A 19347-nucleotide genomic window follows, 5' to 3' on the forward strand; every position below is an offset into this window, starting at 1 on the left:
GAAACCATTTCACGTGGAGCCACAACACTGTTAAACCGGAGCCCTTTACCTATGTGAGTGATGAAACAGTAAACAGAAACTGTTTCACATGGGAGCCCTAACACTGGTAAACCAGACCCGTTTTTCTAAGTGAGTGCTGAAAGGGTAAACAGAAACCGTTTCACGTGCGAGGCCCACCGCTGTTAAACCGGACCGTCTTTTCTACGTGAGTGCTGAACCCGTAAACAGAAACCGTTTCACGTGCCAGCTCCAGGGCTCTTAAACCGGACCGCCTGTTCTACGTGAGTGCTGAACCGGTAAACAGCAACGGTTTCACGTGCCAGCCCGAGGGCTCTTAAACTGGACCGCCTGTTCTACGTGAGTGCTGAACCGGTAAACAGAAACCGTTACACGTGCCAGCTCCAGGGCTCTTAAACCGGACCGCCTGTTCTACGTGAGTGCTGAAACGGTAAACAGAAACCCCGTTTCACGTGCCTGCACGCCTCACCGCTCCTAAACCAAACCGCTTTTTCCTACGTGAGTGCCAAAACGGTAAACGGAAACCCCGTTTCACGTGCCTGCACGTAAACCGAACCACTTTTTTCTACGAGTGCCGAAACGGTAAACGGAAACCCCGTTTCACGTGCGTGCGCGCCCCACCGCTCCTAAACGAAACCGCTTTTTCCTACCTGAGTGCCGAAACGGTAAACAGAAACCCGTTTCACGTGCCTGCGCGCCCAATCGCTGGTAAAGCGAACCGCTTTTTTCTACATGAGTGCCAAAACCGTAAACGGAAACCCCGTTTCACGTGCCTGCACATAAAACGAACCGCTTTTTCCTACGTGAGTGCCAAAACGGTAAACGGAAACCCCGTTTCCCGTGCCTGCGCGCCCCACGGCTCCTAAACCGAACCGCTTTTTCCCACTTGAGTGTTGAAACGGTAAACAGAAACCCCTTTCACGTGACTGCGCGCCCCACCGCTCCTAAACCGAACCGCTTTTTCCTACGTGAGTGCCAAAACCGTAAACGGAAACCCCGTTTCACGTGCCTGCACATAATCTGAACCGCTTTTTCCTACGTGAGTGCCAAAACGGTAAACAGAAACCCCGTTTCACGGGCCTGCGCGTAAACCGAACCGCTTTTTCCTACGTGAGTGCCGAAACGGTAAACGGAAACCCCGTTTCCCGTGCCTGCGCGCCCCACCGCTCCTAAACCGAACCGCTTTTTCCCACGTGAGTGCTGAAACGGTAAACAGAAACCCCGTTTGACATGCCTGCGCGCCCCACCGCTGTTATACCGAACCGCTTTTTCCTACGTGAGTGCCGAAACGGTAAACAGAAACCCCGTTTCATGTGCGTGCGAGCCCCACCGCTCTTAAACCGAACCGCTTTTTCCTACGTGAGTGCTGAAATGGTAAACAGAAACCCCGTTTCACTTGCGAGCCCCACCACTGTTAAACCGGAGCCCTTTTTCTATGCGAGTCCTGAAAGAGGAAACAGCGTTTGACATGCCAGCCCCACCACTATTAAATGGAACCCCTTTTTCTATGCGAGTGTTAACCTGTAAACAGAAACCCTTTCACATGGGCGTCCCACCACTTTTAAACCGGACCTCTTTTTCTGTTTGAGAGCTAAAACGGTTAACAGAAACTGTTTCACATGCGAGCCCCACCACTGTTAAACTGGACCCCTTTTATTATGTGAGTGCTGAAATGGTAAACAAACCGTTTCACCTGCAAGCCCCACCACTCTTAAACCAGACCCCTTTTTCTATGTGAGTCTAAGGTTTCTTCTGAGGTCCTTGCCGAGTTTAAAAAGAAGAAACCGAGGCCAACACAAGAAAACTCACCAAGAAAACTCAATGTAAAGGGTTGATTCAGGCTCCCGAGCAAGATTCTGCAGTCCAACGGGATGGGCCAGAGAAGTCCCAGGGACTCCTCTCAGCCATGGGTTATTATAAGGTGTGAAGGAGCTCGATTGGTTGTGGAAGAGCAGGGTATAGGTAAAGCAGGACTACCATTGGGTAAGGCCACAAGCCCCTGTCTGCATACAGGACTTGGCTGCTATTGGCCAGAATTACTCGGCTGCCATTGGCCACAAAGACTCGGCTGCCATTGGCCACAAAGACCCGGCTGCCATTGGCTAAAAAGACTCGGCTGCCATTGGCTAAAAAGACTCGGCTGCTATTGGTTAGAAAGACTAGGCTGCCATTGGCTAGAATCACAAGACCTCGCCTGCGTTTTTTAAGGGAAGGCCAGGCTGTGCGAGAAGGGGAAAAGGGAACAAGCCCGAGTCCGAGCTTTAGAGGGGGGGAATAAAAAGAGGGTGGTGTGCGTCCGAGCTCCCGGCCAGGCAAGCGGCCTCACAGCGAGTGCTGAAACGGTACACAGAAACAGTTTCACATACGAGCCCTAACACTGGTAAACCGGACCCCCTTTTCTCAATGAGTGCTGAAACGGTAAACAACCCGTTTCACATGGGAGCCCCACCACTGCTAAACGGAACCACTTTTTCTATGTGAGTGCTGAAACGGTAAACAGAAACCGTTTCATATGGGAGCCCCACCACTGTTAAACCAGACTATTTTTTCTATGTGAGTGCTGAAATGGTAAACAGAATCTGTAAACAAAAACCGTTTCACATGCGAGCCCGACCACTGTTAAACCGAACCCCTTTTTCTATGTGAGTGCTGAATCGATAAGCAGAAACCGTTTCACATGTGAGTCCCGGCACTGTAAATCGGAAACCCTTCCTATGTGATTGCTGAAACCGTAAGCAGAAACCGTTTCACATGTGAGTCCCCAAACTGTAAACCGGAACGCTTTCTTATGTGATTGTTGAAACTGTAAGCAGAAACGGTTTCATCTGTGCAGTTATGTAAATGGTTGCATGGTCCTTCCATAAGAAATAGCAAAGATTGATAAACCCCTCAGTCTTATGGCCACGAATAAAATTCCTGAGTGTAAAACATCATGAATTGCTATACTAAAAAAAAAAAACCACACACACACAAAAGAGCTGTTAAAACAAAAAAATTTATCTATTGAAATTTTAAAAACATTATAATAACCTAAAATATGTGAAATAAAATTAAATGAAAACAAAGACAATACATCTAGGAAGCAGTAACTAGAAAAATAGTATGAATAAAACAAAAATAAAATGAAAAATATAAATTTTAAATTTGTCAAAACTCTTAGAATTCTACAATCACAAAATTTCTCAAAGTTGAAACATAAAAATAAAATATATAATAAAATAAATATAAATGTTTAAAATATAAAGAAATTGCAAGCAATAAGCGACCTGACACAAGGGAGATTCATCAGCAAAAGAGAATTTAAAAATTGACAACCAGCAATGAAGGCACATCTTAATGTATTTTTATTTTCTGTGTGGAGACATTTGGTAACTGAGAATCTTTTCAAAGAGGAGTATCCAAAAAGGCTTCTGCCGCTATCTAAGGCTGCTTAGCTCCACAGATCCGTGGGCAACACGCCCAGGGTACAGAGAACGCGGCACAACCAAAGCGACAAATCCACTCCAGGCAGTCTGAGAAACCCGGGAGGTGGCGCCACCAATCCAGGGCAGGAAGATGGCTGCATTCCAAAACGCGCCCCCTGTCACAGGACTCGGTGTCCTCCAATCTGTCCCAGGGCTGGGGAGGACTGCTTAAGGGAAGTTGCCCGAGTGCGAGTCTCTCGGATTGCTCTTCCTGGTCCACCTCTTCTACAGGTGCCTCTTGCTGCTTCTGTGTCCCGGGCCAATTGAATTCAGCGGGCTGGGCTGTACTGGGTTCCAAGATGCTCTGGACTCCGGGAAAGAGTCCATTTTGTAGGTAGATCCAGTGTAGCCGCCAGCAAGGACTGGAAAGCAGCCCCAAATCACAGCTGGCCGGTGAGTACTCTCCCAGTACTGGATAGAAAGGAAGAGGCCACGGCCCACAATCTTCTGAACTCACAATAGGCGGAGGCTGGGGCTCTGGCGCCACCTCCGCGGAATCCCAAACACGCTTCACACCGCCAAGAAAATGTTGCTCCATCTCTTAAGCTTCAGACCAGGAGAAAACAGGTGTTTCCGCTGATCAAGGAGCGAGAGCCTTCTGCACTCCATCAGCCTGGGTATTTATGCTCTCCGGAGCCTGTGGGCGGAGTCCAGCCAGACACTAAGAAACTCAATAGTAGCACGCCTGTTCTACATGAGTGCCGAAACGGTAAAGAGAAACCCCGTTACACGTGCGTGCGCGCCCCACCGCTCGTAAACCGAACCGCTGTTTCCGACGTGAGTGCCGAAACGGTAAACGGAAACCACGTTTCACGTGCCTGCACATAAACCGAACCGCGTTTTCCTATGTGAGTGCCGAAACGGTAAACGGAAACCCCTTTCACGTGCCTGCGCGAAAACCGAACAACTTTTTCCACCGTGAGTGCCGAAACGGTAAACGGAAACCCCGTTTCACGTGCCTGCGCGCCCCACCGCTCTTATACGGAACCGCTTTTTCCTACGTCAGTGCCGAAACGGTAAACAGAAACCCCGTTTCACGTGCCTGCGCGCCACACAGCTGGTAAAGCGAACCGCTTTTTCCTACGTGAGCGCCAAAACGGTAAACGGAAACCACGTTTCACGTGCCTGCAGGTAAACCGAACCGCGTTTTCCTACGTAAGTGACGAAACGGTAAACAGAAACCCCTTTCACGTACCTGCGCGTAAACTGAACGGCTTTTTCCTACGTGAGTGCCGAAACGGTAAACGCAAACCCCGTTTCACGTGCCTGCACGTAAACTGAACGGCTTTTTCCTACGTGAGTGCCGAAACGGTAAACGGAAACCCCGTTTGACGTGCCTGCGCGCCCCACCGCTGGTAAACTGAACCGCTATTTCCTACGTAAGTGCCAAAACGGTAAACGGAAACCCCGTTTCACGTGCCTGCACGTAAACTGAACCACTTCTTCCTACCTACGTGAGTGCCGAAATGGTAAACAGAAAACCCTTTCACGTGCCTGCGCGCACCACCGCTCCTAAACCGAACCGCTTTTTCCTACTTGAGTGCGAAAACGGTGAGTGCCAAAACGGTAAACAGAAACCCCGTTTCACGTGCCTGCCCGTAAACCGAACCGCTTATTCCTACGTGAGTGCCGAAACGGTAAACGGAAACCCCGTTTCACGTGCCTGCGCGCCCCACCGCTCCTAAACGGAACCGCTTTTTCCTACGTGAGTGCCAAAACGGTAAACAGAAACCCCGTTTCACGTGCCCGCGCGCCCCACCGCTGGAAAAGCGAACCGCTATTTCCTACGTGAGTGCCGAAACGGTAAACAGAAACCCCGTTTCACGTGCCTGCACGTAAACCGAACTGCTTTTTCCTACGTGAGTGCCAATACGGTAAACGGAAACCCCGTTTCACGTGCCTGCGCGCCCCACCGTTGGTAAACCGAACCACTATTTCCTATGTAAGCGCCAAAACGGTAAACGGAAACCCCGTTTCACGTGCCTACACATAAACTGAACCGCTTTTTCCTACGTGAGTGCCGAAACGGTAAACGCAAACCCCGTTTCACGTGCCTGCCCGCCCCACCGCTCCTAAACCGAACCGCTTTTTCCCACGTGACTGCCAAAACGGTAAACGGAAACCCCGTTTCACGTGCCTGCATATAAACTGAACGGCTTTTTCCTACGTGAGTGCCGAAACGGTAAACAGAAAACCCTTTCACGTGCCTGCACGCCCCACCGCTCCTAAACCGAACCGCTTTTTCCTACGTGAGTGCCAAAACGGTGAGTGCCAAAACGGTAAACAGAAACCCCGTTTCACGTTCCTGCGCGTAAACCGAACCGCTTTTTCCTACGTGAGTGCCAAAACGGTAAACAGAAACCCGTTTCACGTGCCTGCACGTAAACTGAACGGCTTTTTCCTACGTGAGTGCCGAAACGGTAAACGGAAACCCCGTTTCACCTGCCTGCGCGCCCCACCGCTCCTAAACCGAACCACTTTTTCCTACGTGAGTGCCAAAACGGTAAACAGAAACCCCGTTTCACGTGTCTGCACGTAAACCGAACTGCTTTTTCCTACGTGAGTGCCAAAACGGTAAACGGAAACCCCGTTTGACGTGCCTGCGCGCCCCACCGCTGGTAAACCAAACCGCTATTTCTAAGTGCCAAAACGGTAAACGGAAACCCCGTTTCACGTGCCTGCATATAAACTGAACCGCTTTTTCCTACGTGAGTGCCGAAACGGTAAACAGAAAACCCTTTCACGTGCCTGCACGCCCCACCGCTCCTAAACCGAACCGCTTTTTCCTACGTGAGTGCCAAAACGGTGAGTGCCAAAATACCCGGTAAACAGAAACCCCGTTTCACGTTCCTGCGCGTAAACCGAACCGCTTTTTTCCTACGTGAGTGCCGAAACGGTAAACGGAAACCCCGTTTCACGTGCCTGCGCGCCCCACGGCTCCTAAACCGAACCGCTTTTTCCCACGTGAGTGTTGAAACGGTAAACAGAAACCCCTTTCACGTGACTGCGCGCCCCACCGCTCCTAAACCGAACCGCTTTTTCCTACGTGAGTGCCGAAACGGTAAACAGAAACCCCGTTTCACGTGCCTGCGTGCCCCACCGCTGGTAAAGCGAACCGCTTTTTCCTACGTGAGTGCCAAAACCGTAAACGGAAACCCCGTTTCACGTGCCTGCACATAATCTGAACCGCTTTTTCCTACGTGAGTGCCAAAACGGTAAACAGAAACCCCGTTTCATGGGCCTGCGCGTAAACTGAACCGCTTTTTCCTACGTGAGTGCCGAAACGGTAAACGGAAACCCCGTTTCCCGTGCCTGCGCGCCCCACCGCTCCTAAACCGAACCGCTTTTTCCCACGTGAGTGCTGAAACGGTAAACAGAAACCCCGTTTGACGTGCCTGCGCGCCCCACCGCTCTTATACCGAACCGCTTTTTCCTACGTGAGTGCCGAAACGGTAAACAGAAACCCCGTTTCATGTGCGTGCGAGCCCCACCGCTCTTAAACCGAACCGCTTTTTCCCACGTGAGTGCCAAAACGGTAAACAGAAACCTCGTTTAACGTGCCTGCGCGCCCCACCGCTGGTAAACCGAACCGCTATTTCCTACGTAAGTGCCAAAACGGTAAACGGAAACCCCGTTTCACGTGCCTGCACGTAAACTGAACCACTTTTTCCTACGTGAGTGCCGAAACGGTAAACAGAAAACCCTTTCACGTGCCTGCGCGCACCACCGCTCCTAAACCGAACCGCTTTTTCCTACTTGAGTGCGAAAACGGTGAGTGCCAAAACGGTAAACAGAAACCCCGTTTCACGTGCCTGCCCGTAAACCGAACCGCTTTTTCCTATGTGAGTGCCGAAACGGTAAACGGAAACCCCTTTCACGTGACTGCGCGTAAACCGAACCGCTTTTTCCTACGTGAGTGCCGAAACGGTAAACGCAAACCCCGTTTCACGTGCCTTCCCCCCCCCACCGCTCCTAAGCCAAACTGCTTTTTCCTACATGAGTGCCAAAACCGCAAACAGAAACCCCGTTTCACGTGCCTGCGCGCACCACCGCTCCTAAACCGAACCGCTTTTTCCCACGTGAGTGCCAAAACGGTAAACGGAAACCCCGTTTCACGTGCCCGCGCGCCCCACCGCTGGAAAAGCGAACCGCTATTTCCTACGTGAGTGCCGAAACGGTAAACAGAAACCCCGTTTCACGTGCCTGCGCGTAAACCGAACTGCTTTTTCCTACGTGAGTGCCAAAACGGTAAACGCAAACCCCGTTTGACGTGCCTGCGCGCCCCACCGTTGGTAAACCGAACCACTATTTCCTATGTAAGCGCCAAAACGGTAAATGGAAACCCCGTTTCACGTGCCTACACATAAACTGAACCGCTTTTTCCTACGTGAGTGCCGAAACAGTAAACAGAAAACCCTTTCACGTGCCTGTACGTAAACTGAACGGCTTTTTCCTACGTGAGTGCCGAAACGGTAAACAGAAAACCCTTTCACGTGCCTGCACGCCCCACCGCTCCTAAACCGAACCGCTTTTTCCTACGTGAGTGCCAAAACGGTGAGTGCCAAAACGGTAAACAGAAACCCCGTTTCACGTTCCTGCGCGTAAACCGAACCGCTTTTTCCTACGTGAGTGCCGAAACGGTAAACGCAAACCCCGTTGCACGTGCCTGCGCGCCCCACCGCTCCTAAACCAAACTGCTTTTTTCTACGTGAGTGCCAAAACGGTAAACAGAAACCCCGTTTCACGTGCCTGCATGTAAACTGAACGGCTTTTACCTACGTGAGTGCCGAAACGGTAAACGGAAACCCCGTTTCACCTGCCTGCGCGCCCCACCGCTCCAAAACCGAACCACTTTTTCCTACGTGAGTGCCAAAACGGTAAACGGAAACCCCGTTTGACGTGCCTGCGCGCCCCACCGCTGGTAAACCAAACCGCTATTTCCTACGTAAGTGCCAAAACGGTAAACGGAAACCCCGTTTCACGTGCCTGCACATAAACTGAACTGCTTTTTCCTACGTGAGTGCCGAAACGGTAAACAGAAACCCCGTTTCACGTGCCTGCGTGCCCCACCGCTGGTAAAGCGAACCGCTTTTTCCTACGTGAGTGCCAAAACCGTAAACGGAAACCCCGTTTCACGTGCCTGCACATAATCTGAACCGCTTTTTCCTACGTGAGTGCCAAAACGGTAAACAGAAACCCCGTTTCACGGGCCTGCGCATAAACTGAACCGCTTTTTCCTACGTGAGTGCCGAAACGGTAAACGGAAACCCCGTTTCCCGTGCCTGCGCGCCCCACCGCTCCTAAACCGAACCGCTTTTTCCCACGTGAGTGCTGAAACGGTAAACAGAAACCCCGTTTGACGTGCCTGCGCGCCCCACCGCTCTTATACCGAACCGCTTTTTCCTAAGTGAGTGCCGAAACGGTAAACAGAAACCCCGTTTCATGTGCGTGCGAGCCCCACCGCTCTTAAACCGAACCGCTTTTTCCTACGTGAGTGCTGAAATGGTAAACAGAAACCCCGTTTCACTTGCGAGCCCCACCACTGTTAAACCGGAGCCCTTTTTCTATGCGAGTCCTGAAAGAGGAAACAGCGTTTGACATGCCAGCCCCACCACTATTAAATGGAACCCCTTTTTCTATGCGAGTGTTAACCTGTAAACAGAAACCCTTTCACATGGGCGTCCCACCACTTTTAAACCGGACCTCTTTTTCTGTTTGAGAGCTAAAACGGTTAACAGAAACTGTTTCACATGCGAGCCCCACCACTGTTAAACTGGACCCCTTTTATTATGTGAGTGCTGAAATGGTAAACAAACCGTTTCACCTGCAAGCCCCACCACTCTTAAACCAGACCCCTTTTTCTATGTGAGTCTAAGGTTTCTTCTGAGGTCCTTGCCGAGTTTAAAAAGAAGAAACCGAGGCCAACACAAGAAAACTCACCAAGAAAACTCAATGTAAAGGGTTGATTCAGGCTCCCGAGCAAGATTCTGCAGTCCAACGGGATGGGCCAGAGAAGTCCCAGGGACTCCTCTCAGCCATGGGTTATTATAAGGTGTGAAGGAGCTCGATTGGTTGTGGAAGAGCAGGGTATAGGTAAAGCAGGACTACCATTGGGTAAGGCCACAAGCCCCTGTCTGCATACAGGACTTGGCTGCTATTGGCCAGAATTACTCGGCTGCCATTGGCCACAAAGACTCGGCTGCCATTGGCCACAAAGACCCGGCTGCCATTGGCTAAAAAGACTCGGCTGCCATTGGCTAAAAAGACTCGGCTGCTATTGGTTAGAAAGACTAGGCTGCCATTGGCTAGAATCACAAGACCTCGCCTGCGTTTTTTAAGGGAAGGCCAGGCTGTGCGAGAAGGGGAAAAGGGAACAAGCCCGAGTCCGAGCTTTAGAGGGGGGGAATAAAAAGAGGGTGGTGTGCGTCCGAGCTCCCGGCCAGGCAAGCGGCCTCACAGCGAGTGCTGAAACGGTACACAGAAACAGTTTCACATACGAGCCCTAACACTGGTAAACCGGACCCCCTTTTCTCAATGAGTGCTGAAACGGTAAACAACCCGTTTCACATGGGAGCCCCACCACTGCTAAACGGAACCACTTTTTCTATGTGAGTGCTGAAACGGTAAACAGAAACCGTTTCATATGGGAGCCCCACCACTGTTAAACCAGACTATTTTTTCTATGTGAGTGCTGAAATGGTAAACAGAATCTGTAAACAAAAACCGTTTCACATGCGAGCCCGACCACTGTTAAACCGAACCCCTTTTTCTATGTGAGTGCTGAATCGATAAGCAGAAACCGCTTCACATGTGAGTCCCGGCACTGTAAATCGGAAACCCTTCCTATGTGATTGCTGAAACCGTAAGCAGAAACCGTTTCACATGTGAGTCCCCAAACTGTAAACCGGAACGCTTTCTTATGTGATTGTTGAAACTGTAAGCAGAAACGGTTTCATCTGTGCAGTTATGTAAATGGTTGCATGGTCCTTCCATAAGAAATAGCAAAGATTGATAAACCCCTCAGTCTTATGGCCACGAATAAAATTCCTGAGTGTAAAACATCATGAATTGCTATACTAAAAAAAAAAAACCACACACACACAAAAGAGCTGTTAAAACAAAAAAATTTATCTATTGAAATTTTAAAAACATTATAATAACCTAAAATATGTGAAATAAAATTAAATGAAAACAAAGACAATACATCTAGGAAGCAGTAACTAGAAAAATAGTATGAATAAAACAAAAATAAAATGAAAAATATAAATTTTAAATTTGTCAAAACTCTTAGAATTCTACAATCACAAAATTTCTCAAAGTTGAAACATAAAAATAAAATATATAATAAAATAAATATAAATGTTTAAAATATAAAGAAATTGCAAGCAATAAGCGACCTGACACAAGGGAGATTCATCAGCAAAAGAGAATTTAAAAATTGACAACCAGCAATGAAGGCACATCTTAATGTATTTTTATTTTCTGTGTGGAGACATTTGGTAACTGAGAATCTTTTCAAAGAGGAGTATCCAAAAAGGCTTCTGCCGCTATCTAAGGCTGCTTAGCTCCACAGATCCGTGGGCAACACGCCCAGGGTACAGAGAACGCGGCACAACCAAAGCGACAAATCCACTCCAGGCAGTCTGAGAAACCCGGGAGGTGGCGCCACCAATCCAGGGCAGGAAGATGGCTGCATTCCAAAACGCGCCCCCTGTCACAGGACTCGGTGTCCTCCAATCTGTCCCAGGGCTGGGGAGGACTGCTTAAGGGAAGTTGCCCGAGTGCGAGTCTCTCGGATTGCTCTTCCTGGTCCACCTCTTCTACAGGTGCCTCTTGCTGCTTCTGTGTCCCGGGCCAATTGAATTCAGCGGGCTGGGCTGTACTGGGTTCCAAGATGCTCTGGACTCCGGGAAAGAGTCCGTTTTGTAGGTAGATCCAGTGTAGCCGCCAGCAAGGACTGGAAAGCAGCCCCAAATCACAGCTGGCCGGTGAGTACTCTCCCAGTACTGGATAGAAAGGAAGAGGCCACGGCCCACAATCTTCTGAACTCACAATAGGCGGAGGCTGGGGCTCTGGCGCCACCTCCGCGGAATCCCAAACACGCTTCACACCGCCAAGAAAATGTTGCTCCATCTCTTAAGCTTCAGACCAGGAGAAAACAGGTGTTTCCGCTGATCAAGGAGCGAGAGCCTTCTGCACTCCATCAGCCTGGGTATTTATGCTCTCCGGAGCCTGTGGGCGGAGTCCAGCCAGACACTAAGAAACTCAATAGTAGCACGCCTGTTCTACATGAGTGCCGAAACGGTAAAGAGAAACCCCGTTACACGTGCGTGCGCGCCCCACCGCTCGTAAACCGAACCGCTGTTTCCGACGTGAGTGCCGAAACGGTAAACGGAAACCACGTTTCACGTGCCTGCACATAAACCGAACCGCGTTTTCCTATGTGAGTGCCGAAACGGTAAACGGAAACCCCTTTCACGTGCCTGCGCGAAAACCGAACAACTTTTTCCACCGTGAGTGCCGAAACGGTAAACGGAAACCCCGTTTCACGTGCCTGCGCGCCCCACCGCTCTTATACGGAACCGCTTTTTCCTACGTCAGTGCCGAAACGGTAAACAGAAACCCCGTTTCACGTGCCTGCGCGCCACACAGCTGGTAAAGCGAACCGCTTTTTCCTACGTGAGCGCCAAAACGGTAAACGGAAACCACGTTTCACGTGCCTGCAGGTAAACCGAACCGCGTTTTCCTACGTAAGTGACGAAACGGTAAACAGAAACCCCTTTCACGTACCTGCGCGTAAACTGAACGGCTTTTTCCTACGTGAGTGCCGAAACGGTAAACGCAAACCCCGTTTCACGTGCCTGCACGTAAACTGAACGGCTTTTTCCTACGTGAGTGCCGAAACGGTAAACGGAAACCCCGTTTGACGTGCCTGCGCGCCCCACCGCTGGTAAACTGAACCGCTATTTCCTACGTAAGTGCCAAAACGGTAAACGGAAACCCCGTTTCACGTGCCTGCACGTAAACTGAACCACTTCTTCCTACCTACGTGAGTGCCGAAATGGTAAACAGAAAACCCTTTCACGTGCCTGCGCGCACCACCGCTCCTAAACCGAACCGCTTTTTCCTACTTGAGTGCGAAAACGGTGAGTGCCAAAACGGTAAACAGAAACCCCGTTTCACGTGCCTGCCCGTAAACCGAACCGCTTATTCCTACGTGAGTGCCGAAACGGTAAACGGAAACCCCGTTTCACGTGCCTGCGCGCCCCACCGCTCCTAAACGGAACCGCTTTTTCCTACGTGAGTGCCAAAACGGTAAACAGAAACCCCGTTTCACGTGCCCGCGCGCCCCACCGCTGGAAAAGCGAACCGCTATTTCCTACGTGAGTGCCGAAACGGTAAACAGAAACCCCGTTTCACGTGCCTGCACGTAAACCGAACTGCTTTTTCCTACGTGAGTGCCAATACGGTAAACGGAAACCCCGTTTCACGTGCCTGCGCGCCCCACCGTTGGTAAACCGAACCACTATTTCCTATGTAAGCGCCAAAACGGTAAACGGAAACCCCGTTTCACGTGCCTACACATAAACTGAACCGCTTTTTCCTACGTGAGTGCCGAAACGGTAAACGCAAACCCCGTTTCACGTGCCTGCCCGCCCCACCGCTCCTAAACCGAACCGCTTTTTCCCACGTGACTGCCAAAACGGTAAACGGAAACCCCGTTTCACGTGCCTGCATATAAACTGAACGGCTTTTTCCTACGTGAGTGCCGAAACGGTAAACAGAAAACCCTTTCACGTGCCTGCACGCCCCACCGCTCCTAAACCGAACCGCTTTTTCCTACGTGAGTGCCAAAACGGTGAGTGCCAAAACGGTAAACAGAAACCCCGTTTCACGTTCCTGCGCGTAAACCGAACCGCTTTTTCCTACGTGAGTGCCAAAACGGTAAACAGAAACCCGTTTCACGTGCCTGCACGTAAACTGAACGGCTTTTTCCTACGTGAGTGCCGAAACGGTAAACGGAAACCCCGTTTCACCTGCCTGCGCGCCCCACCGCTCCTAAACCGAACCACTTTTTCCTACGTGAGTGCCAAAACGGTAAACAGAAACCCCGTTTCACGTGTCTGCACGTAAACCGAACTGCTTTTTCCTACGTGAGTGCCAAAACGGTAAACGGAAACCCCGTTTGACGTGCCTGCGCGCCCCACCGCTGGTAAACCAAACCGCTATTTCCTACGTAAGTGCCAAAACGGTAAACGGAAACCCCGTTTCACGTGCCTGCATATAAACTGAACCGCTTTTTCCTACGTGAGTGCCGAAACGGTAAACAGAAAACCCTTTCACGTGCCTGCACGCCCCACCGCTCCTAAACCGAACCGCTTTTTCCTACGTGAGTGCCAAAACGGTGAGTGCCAAAACGGTAAACAGAAACCCCGTTTCACGTTCCTGCGCGTAAACCGAACCGCTTTTTCCTACGTGAGTGCCGAAACGGTAAACGGAAACCCCGTTTCACGTGCCTGCGCGCCCCACGGCTCCTAAACCGAACCGCTTTTTCCCACGTGAGTGTTGAAACGGTAAACAGAAACCCCTTTCACGTGACTGCGCGCCCCACCGCTCCTAAACCGAACCGCTTTTTCCTACGTGAGTGCCGAAACGGTAAACAGAAACCCCGTTTCACGTGCCTGCGTGCCCCACCGCTGGTAAAGCGAACCGCTTTTTCCTACGTGAGTGCCAAAACCGTAAACGGAAACCCCGTTTCACGTGCCTGCACATAATCTGAACCGCTTTTTCCTACGTGAGTGCCAAAACGGTAAACAGAAACCCCGTTTCATGGGCCTGCGCGTAAACTGAACCGCTTTTTCCTACGTGAGTGCCGAAACGGTAAACGGAAACCCCGTTTCCCGTGCCTGCGCGCCCCACCGCTCCTAAACCGAACCGCTTTTTCCCACGTGAGTGCTGAAACGGTAAACAGAAACCCCGTTTGACGTGCCTGCGCGCCCCACCGCTCTTATACCGAACCGCTTTTTCCTACGTGAGTGCCGAAACGGTAAACAGAAACCCCGTTTCATGTGCGTGCGAGCCCCACCGCTCTTAAACCGAACCGCTTTTTCCCACGTGAGTGCCAAAACGGTAAACAGAAACCTCGTTTAACGTGCCTGCGCGCCCCACCGCTGGTAAACCGAACCGCTATTTCCTACGTAAGTGCCAAAACGGTAAACGGAAACCCCGTTTCACGTGCCTGCACGTAAACTGAACCACTTTTTCCTACGTGAGTGCCGAAACGGTAAACAGAAAACCCTTTCACGTGCCTGCGCGCACCACCGCTCCTAAACCGAACCGCTTTTTCCTACTTGAGTGCGAAAACGGTGAGTGCCAAAACGGTAAACAGAAACCCCGTTTCACGTGCCTGCCCGTAAACCGAACCGCTTTTTCCTATGTGAGTGCCGAAACGGTAAACGGAAACCCCTTTCACGTGACTGCGCGTAAACCGAACCGCTTTTTCCTACGTGAGTGCCGAAACGGTAAACGCAAACCCCGTTTCACGTGCCTTCCCCCCCCCACCGCTCCTAAGCCAAACTGCTTTTTCCTACATGAGTGCCAAAACCGCAAACAGAAACCCCGTTTCACGTGCCTGCGCGCACCACCGCTCCTAAACCGAACCGCTTTTTCCCACGTGAGTGCCAAAACGGTAAACGGAAACCCCGTTTCACGTGCCCGCGCGCCCCACCGCTGGAAAAGCGAACCGCTATTTCCTACGTGAGTGCCGAAACGGTAAACAGAAACCCCGTTTCACGTGCCTGCGCGTAAACCGAACTGCTTTTTCCTACGTGAGTGCCAAAACGGTAAACGCAAACCCCGTTTGACGTGCCTGCGCGCCCCACCGTTGGTAAACCGAACCACTATTTCCTATGTAAGCGCCAAAACGGTAAATGGAAACCCCGTTTCACGTGCCTACACATAAACTGAACCGCTTTTTCCTACGTGAGTGCCGAAACAGTAAACAGAAAACCCTTTCACGTGCCTGTACGTAAACTGAACGGCTTTTTCCTACGTGAGTGCCGAAACGGTAAACAGAAAACCCTTTCACGTGCCTGCACGCCCCACCGCTCCTAAACCGAACCGCTTTTTCCTACGTGAGTGCCAAAACGGTGAGTGCCAAAACGGTAAACAGAAACCCCGTTTCACGTTCCTGCGCGTAAACCGAACCGCTTTTTCCTACGTGAGTGCCGAAACGGTAAACGCAAACCCCGTTGCACGTGCCTGCGCGCCCCACCGCTCCTAAACCAAACTGCTTTTTTCTACGTGAGTGCCAAAACGGTAAACAGAAACCCCGTTTCACGTGCCTGCATGTAAACTGAACGGCTTTTACCTACGTGAGTGCCGAAACGGTAAACGGAAACCCCGTTTCACCTGCCTGCGCGCCCCACCGCTCCAAAACCGAACCACTTTTTCCTACGTGAGTGCCAAAACGGTAAACGGAAACCCCGTTTGACGTGCCTGCGCGCCCCACCGCTGGTAAACCAAACCGCTATTTCCTACGTAAGTGCCAAAACGGTAAACGGAAACCCCGTTTCACGTGCCTGCACATAAACTGAACTGCTTTTTCCTACGTGAGTGCCGAAACGGTAAACAGAAACCCCGTTTCACGTGCCTGCGTGCCCCACCGCTGGTAAAGCGAACCGCTTTTTCCTACGTGAGTGCCAAAACCGTAAACGGAAACCCCGTTTCACGTGCCTGCACATAATCTGAACCGCTTTTTCCTACGTGAGTGCCAAAACGGTAAACAGAAACCCCGTTTCACGGGCCTGCGCGTAAACTGAACCGCTTTTTCCTACGTGAGTGCCGAAACGGTAAACGGAAACCCCGTTTCCCGTGCCTGCGCGCCCCACCGCTCCTAAACCGAACCGCTTTTTCCCACGTGAGTGCTGAAACGGTAAACAGAAACCCCGTTTGACGTGCCTGCGCGCCCCACCGCTCTTATACCGAACCGCTTTTTCCTAAGTGAGTGCCGAAACGGTAAACAGAAACCCCGTTTCATGTGCGTGCGAGCCCCACCGCTCTTAAACCGAACCGCTTTTTCCTACGTGAGTGCTGAAATGGTAAACAGAAACCCCGTTTCACTTGCGAGCCCCACCACTGTTAAACCGGAGCCCTTTTTCTATGCGAGTCCTGAAAGAGGAAACAGCGTTTGACATGCCAGCCCCACCACTATTAAATGGAACCCCTTTTTCTATGCGAGTGTTAACCTGTAAACAGAAACCCTTTCACATGGGCGTCCCACCACTTTTAAACCGGACCTCTTTTTCTGTTTGAGAGCTAAAACGGTTAACAGAAACTGTTTCACATGCGAGCCCCACCACTGTTAAACTGGACCCCTTTTATTATGTGAGTGCTGAAATGGTAAACAAACCGTTTCACCTGCAAGCCCCACCACTCTTAAACCAGACCCCTTTTTCTATGTGAGTCTAAGGTTTCTTCTGAGGTCCTTGCCGAGTTTAAAAAGAAGAAACCGAGGCCAACACAAGAAAACTCACCAAGAAAACTCAATGTAAAGGGTTGATTCAGGCTCCCGAGCAAGATTCTGCAGTCCAACGGGATGGGCCAGAGAAGTCCCAGGGACTCCTCTCAGCCATGGGTTATTATAAGGTGTGAAGGAGCTCGATTGGTTGTGGAAGAGCAGGGTATAGGTAAAGCAGGACTACCATTGGGTAAGGCCACAAGCCCCTGTCTGCATACAGGACTTGGCTGCTATTGGCCAGAATTACTCGGCTGCCATTGGCCACAAAGACTCGGCTGCCATTGGCCACAAAGACCCGGCTGCCATTGGCTAAAAAGACTCGGCTGCCATTGGCTAAAAAGACTCGGCTGCTATTGGTTAGAAAGACTAGGCTGCCATTGGCTAGAATCACAAGACCTCGCCTGCGTTTTTTAAGGGAAGGCCAGGCTGTGCGAGAAGGGGAAAAGGGAACAAGCCCGAGTCCGAGCTTTAGAGGGGGGGAATAAAAAGAGGGTGGTGTGCGTCCGAGCTCCCGGCCAGGCAAGCGGCCTCACAGCGAGTGCTGAAACGGTACACAGAAACAGTTTCACATACGAGCCCTAACACTGGTAAACCGGACCCCCTTTTCTCAATGAGTGCTGAAACGGTAAACAACCCGTTTCACATGGGAGCCCCACCACTGCTAAACGGAACCACTTTTTCTATGTGAGTGCTGAAACGGTAAACAGAAACCGTTTCATATGGGAGCCCCACCACTGTTAAACCAGACTATTTTTTCTATGTGAGTGCTGAAATGGTAAACAGAATCTGTAAACAAAAACCGTTTCACATGCGAGCCCGACCACTGTTAAACCGAACCCCTTTTTCTATGTGAGTGCTGAATCGATAAGCAGAAACCGTTTCACATGTGAGTCCCGGCACTGTAAATCGGAAACCCTTCCTATGTGATTGCTGAAACCGTAAGCAGAAACCGTTTCACATGTGAGTCCCCAAACTGTAAACCGGAACGCTTTCTTATGTGATTGTTGAAACTGTAAGCAGAAACGGTTTCATCTGTGCAGTTATGTAAATGGTTGCATGGTCCTTCCATAAGAAATAGCAAAGATTGATAAACCCCTCAGTCTTATGGCCACGAATAAAATTCCTGAGTGTAAAACATCATGAATTGCTATACTAAAAAAAAAAAACCACACACACACAAAAGAGCTGTTAAAACAAAAAAATTTATCTATTGAAATTTTAAAAACATTATAATAACCTAAAATATGTGAAATAAAATTAAATGAAAACAAAGACAATACATCTAGGAAGCAGTAACTAGAAAAATAGTATGAATAAAACAAAAATAAAATGAAAAATATAAATTTTAAATTTGTCAAAACTCTTAGAATTCTACAATCACAAAATTTCTCAAAGTTGAAACATAAAAATAAAATATATAATAAAATAAATATAAATGTTTAAAATATAAAGAAATTGCAAGCAATAAGCGACCTGACACAAGGGAGATTCATCAGCAAAAGAGAATTTAAAAATTGACAACCAGCAATGAAGGCACATCTTAATGTATTTTTATTTTCTGTGTGGAGACATTTGGTAACTGAGAATCTTTTCAAAGAGGAGTATCCAAAAAGGCTTCTGCCGCTATCTAAGGCTGCTTAGCTCCACAGATCCGTGGGCAACACGCCCAGGGTACAGAGAACGCGGCACAACCAAAGCGACAAATCCACTCCAGGCAGTCTGAGAAACCCGGGAGGTGGCGCCACCAATCCAGGGCAGGAAGATGGCTGCATTCCAAAACGCGCCCCCTGTCACAGGACTCGGTGTCCTCCAATCTGTCCCAGGGCTGGGGAGGACTGCTTAAGGGAAGTTGCCCGAGTGCGAGTCTCTCGGATTGCTCTTCCTGGTCCACCTCTTCTACAGGTGCCTCTTGCTGCTTCTGTGTCCCGGGCCAATTGAATTCAGCGGGCTGGGCTGTACTGGGTTCCAAGATGCTCTGGACTCCGGGAAAGAGTCCGTTTTGTAGGTAGATCCAGTGTAGCCGCCAGCAAGGACTGGAAAGCAGCCCCAAATCACAGCTGGCCGGTGAGTACTCTCCCAGTACTGGATAGAAAGGAAGAGGCCACGGCCCACAATCTTCTGAACTCACAATAGGCGGAGGCTGGGGCTCTGGCGCCACCTCCGCGGAATCCCAAACACGCTTCACACCGCCAAGAAAATGTTGCTCCATCTCTTAAGCTTCAGACCAGGAGAAAACAGGTGTTTCCGCTGATCAAGGAGCGAGAGCCTTCTGCACTCCATCAGCCTGGGTATTTATGCTCTCCGGAGCCTGTGGGCGGAGTCCAGCCAGACACTAAGAAACTCAAT

The 19347-nt window shown here is 50.3% G+C and overlaps 3 protein-coding genes across 3 annotated transcripts; all 3 read right to left on the reverse strand.

The window, feature by feature from the left end:
* Positions 1-3283: 3283 nt before the first annotated feature.
* Positions 3284-4020, reverse strand: LOC135274778 (annexin-2 receptor-like). The gene has a single exon (XM_064375765.1). It carries the CDS (start codon positions 4018-4020, stop codon positions 3439-3441), a length of 582 nt encoding a protein of 193 aa, XP_064231835.1. The 3' UTR covers positions 3284-3438.
* A 6858-nt stretch (positions 4021-10878) lies between these two features.
* On the reverse strand, positions 10879-11752 carry LOC135274779 (annexin-2 receptor-like). Its single transcript, XM_064375766.1, has one exon. It carries the CDS (start codon positions 11613-11615, stop codon positions 11034-11036), a length of 582 nt encoding a protein of 193 aa, XP_064231836.1. The 5' UTR covers positions 11616-11752; the 3' UTR covers positions 10879-11033.
* A 6721-nt stretch (positions 11753-18473) lies between these two features.
* On the reverse strand, positions 18474-19347 carry LOC135274780 (annexin-2 receptor-like). The gene has a single exon (XM_064375767.1). It carries the CDS (start codon positions 19208-19210, stop codon positions 18629-18631), a length of 582 nt encoding a protein of 193 aa, XP_064231837.1. The 5' UTR covers positions 19211-19347; the 3' UTR covers positions 18474-18628.

The sequence above is a fragment of the Aotus nancymaae genome, unplaced genomic scaffold, assembly GCF_030222135.1.
Source record: "Aotus nancymaae isolate 86718 unplaced genomic scaffold, 86718_ANA_hifiasm-v0.15.2.pri h1tg000014l, whole genome shotgun sequence".
Classification (NCBI taxonomy): Eukaryota; Metazoa; Chordata; class Mammalia; order Primates; family Aotidae; genus Aotus; species Aotus nancymaae.

Bases quoted from the DNA above. Each gene is read 5' to 3' on its own strand.
- LOC135274778 (XM_064375765.1), bottom strand. From the start codon at position 4,020: ATGGAGCAACATTTTCTTGGCGGTGTGAAGCGTGTTTGGGATTCCGCG.
- LOC135274779 (XM_064375766.1), bottom strand. From the start codon at position 11,615: ATGGAGCAACATTTTCTTGGCGGTGTGAAGCGTGTTTGGGATTCCGCG.
- LOC135274780 (XM_064375767.1), bottom strand. From the start codon at position 19,210: ATGGAGCAACATTTTCTTGGCGGTGTGAAGCGTGTTTGGGATTCCGCG.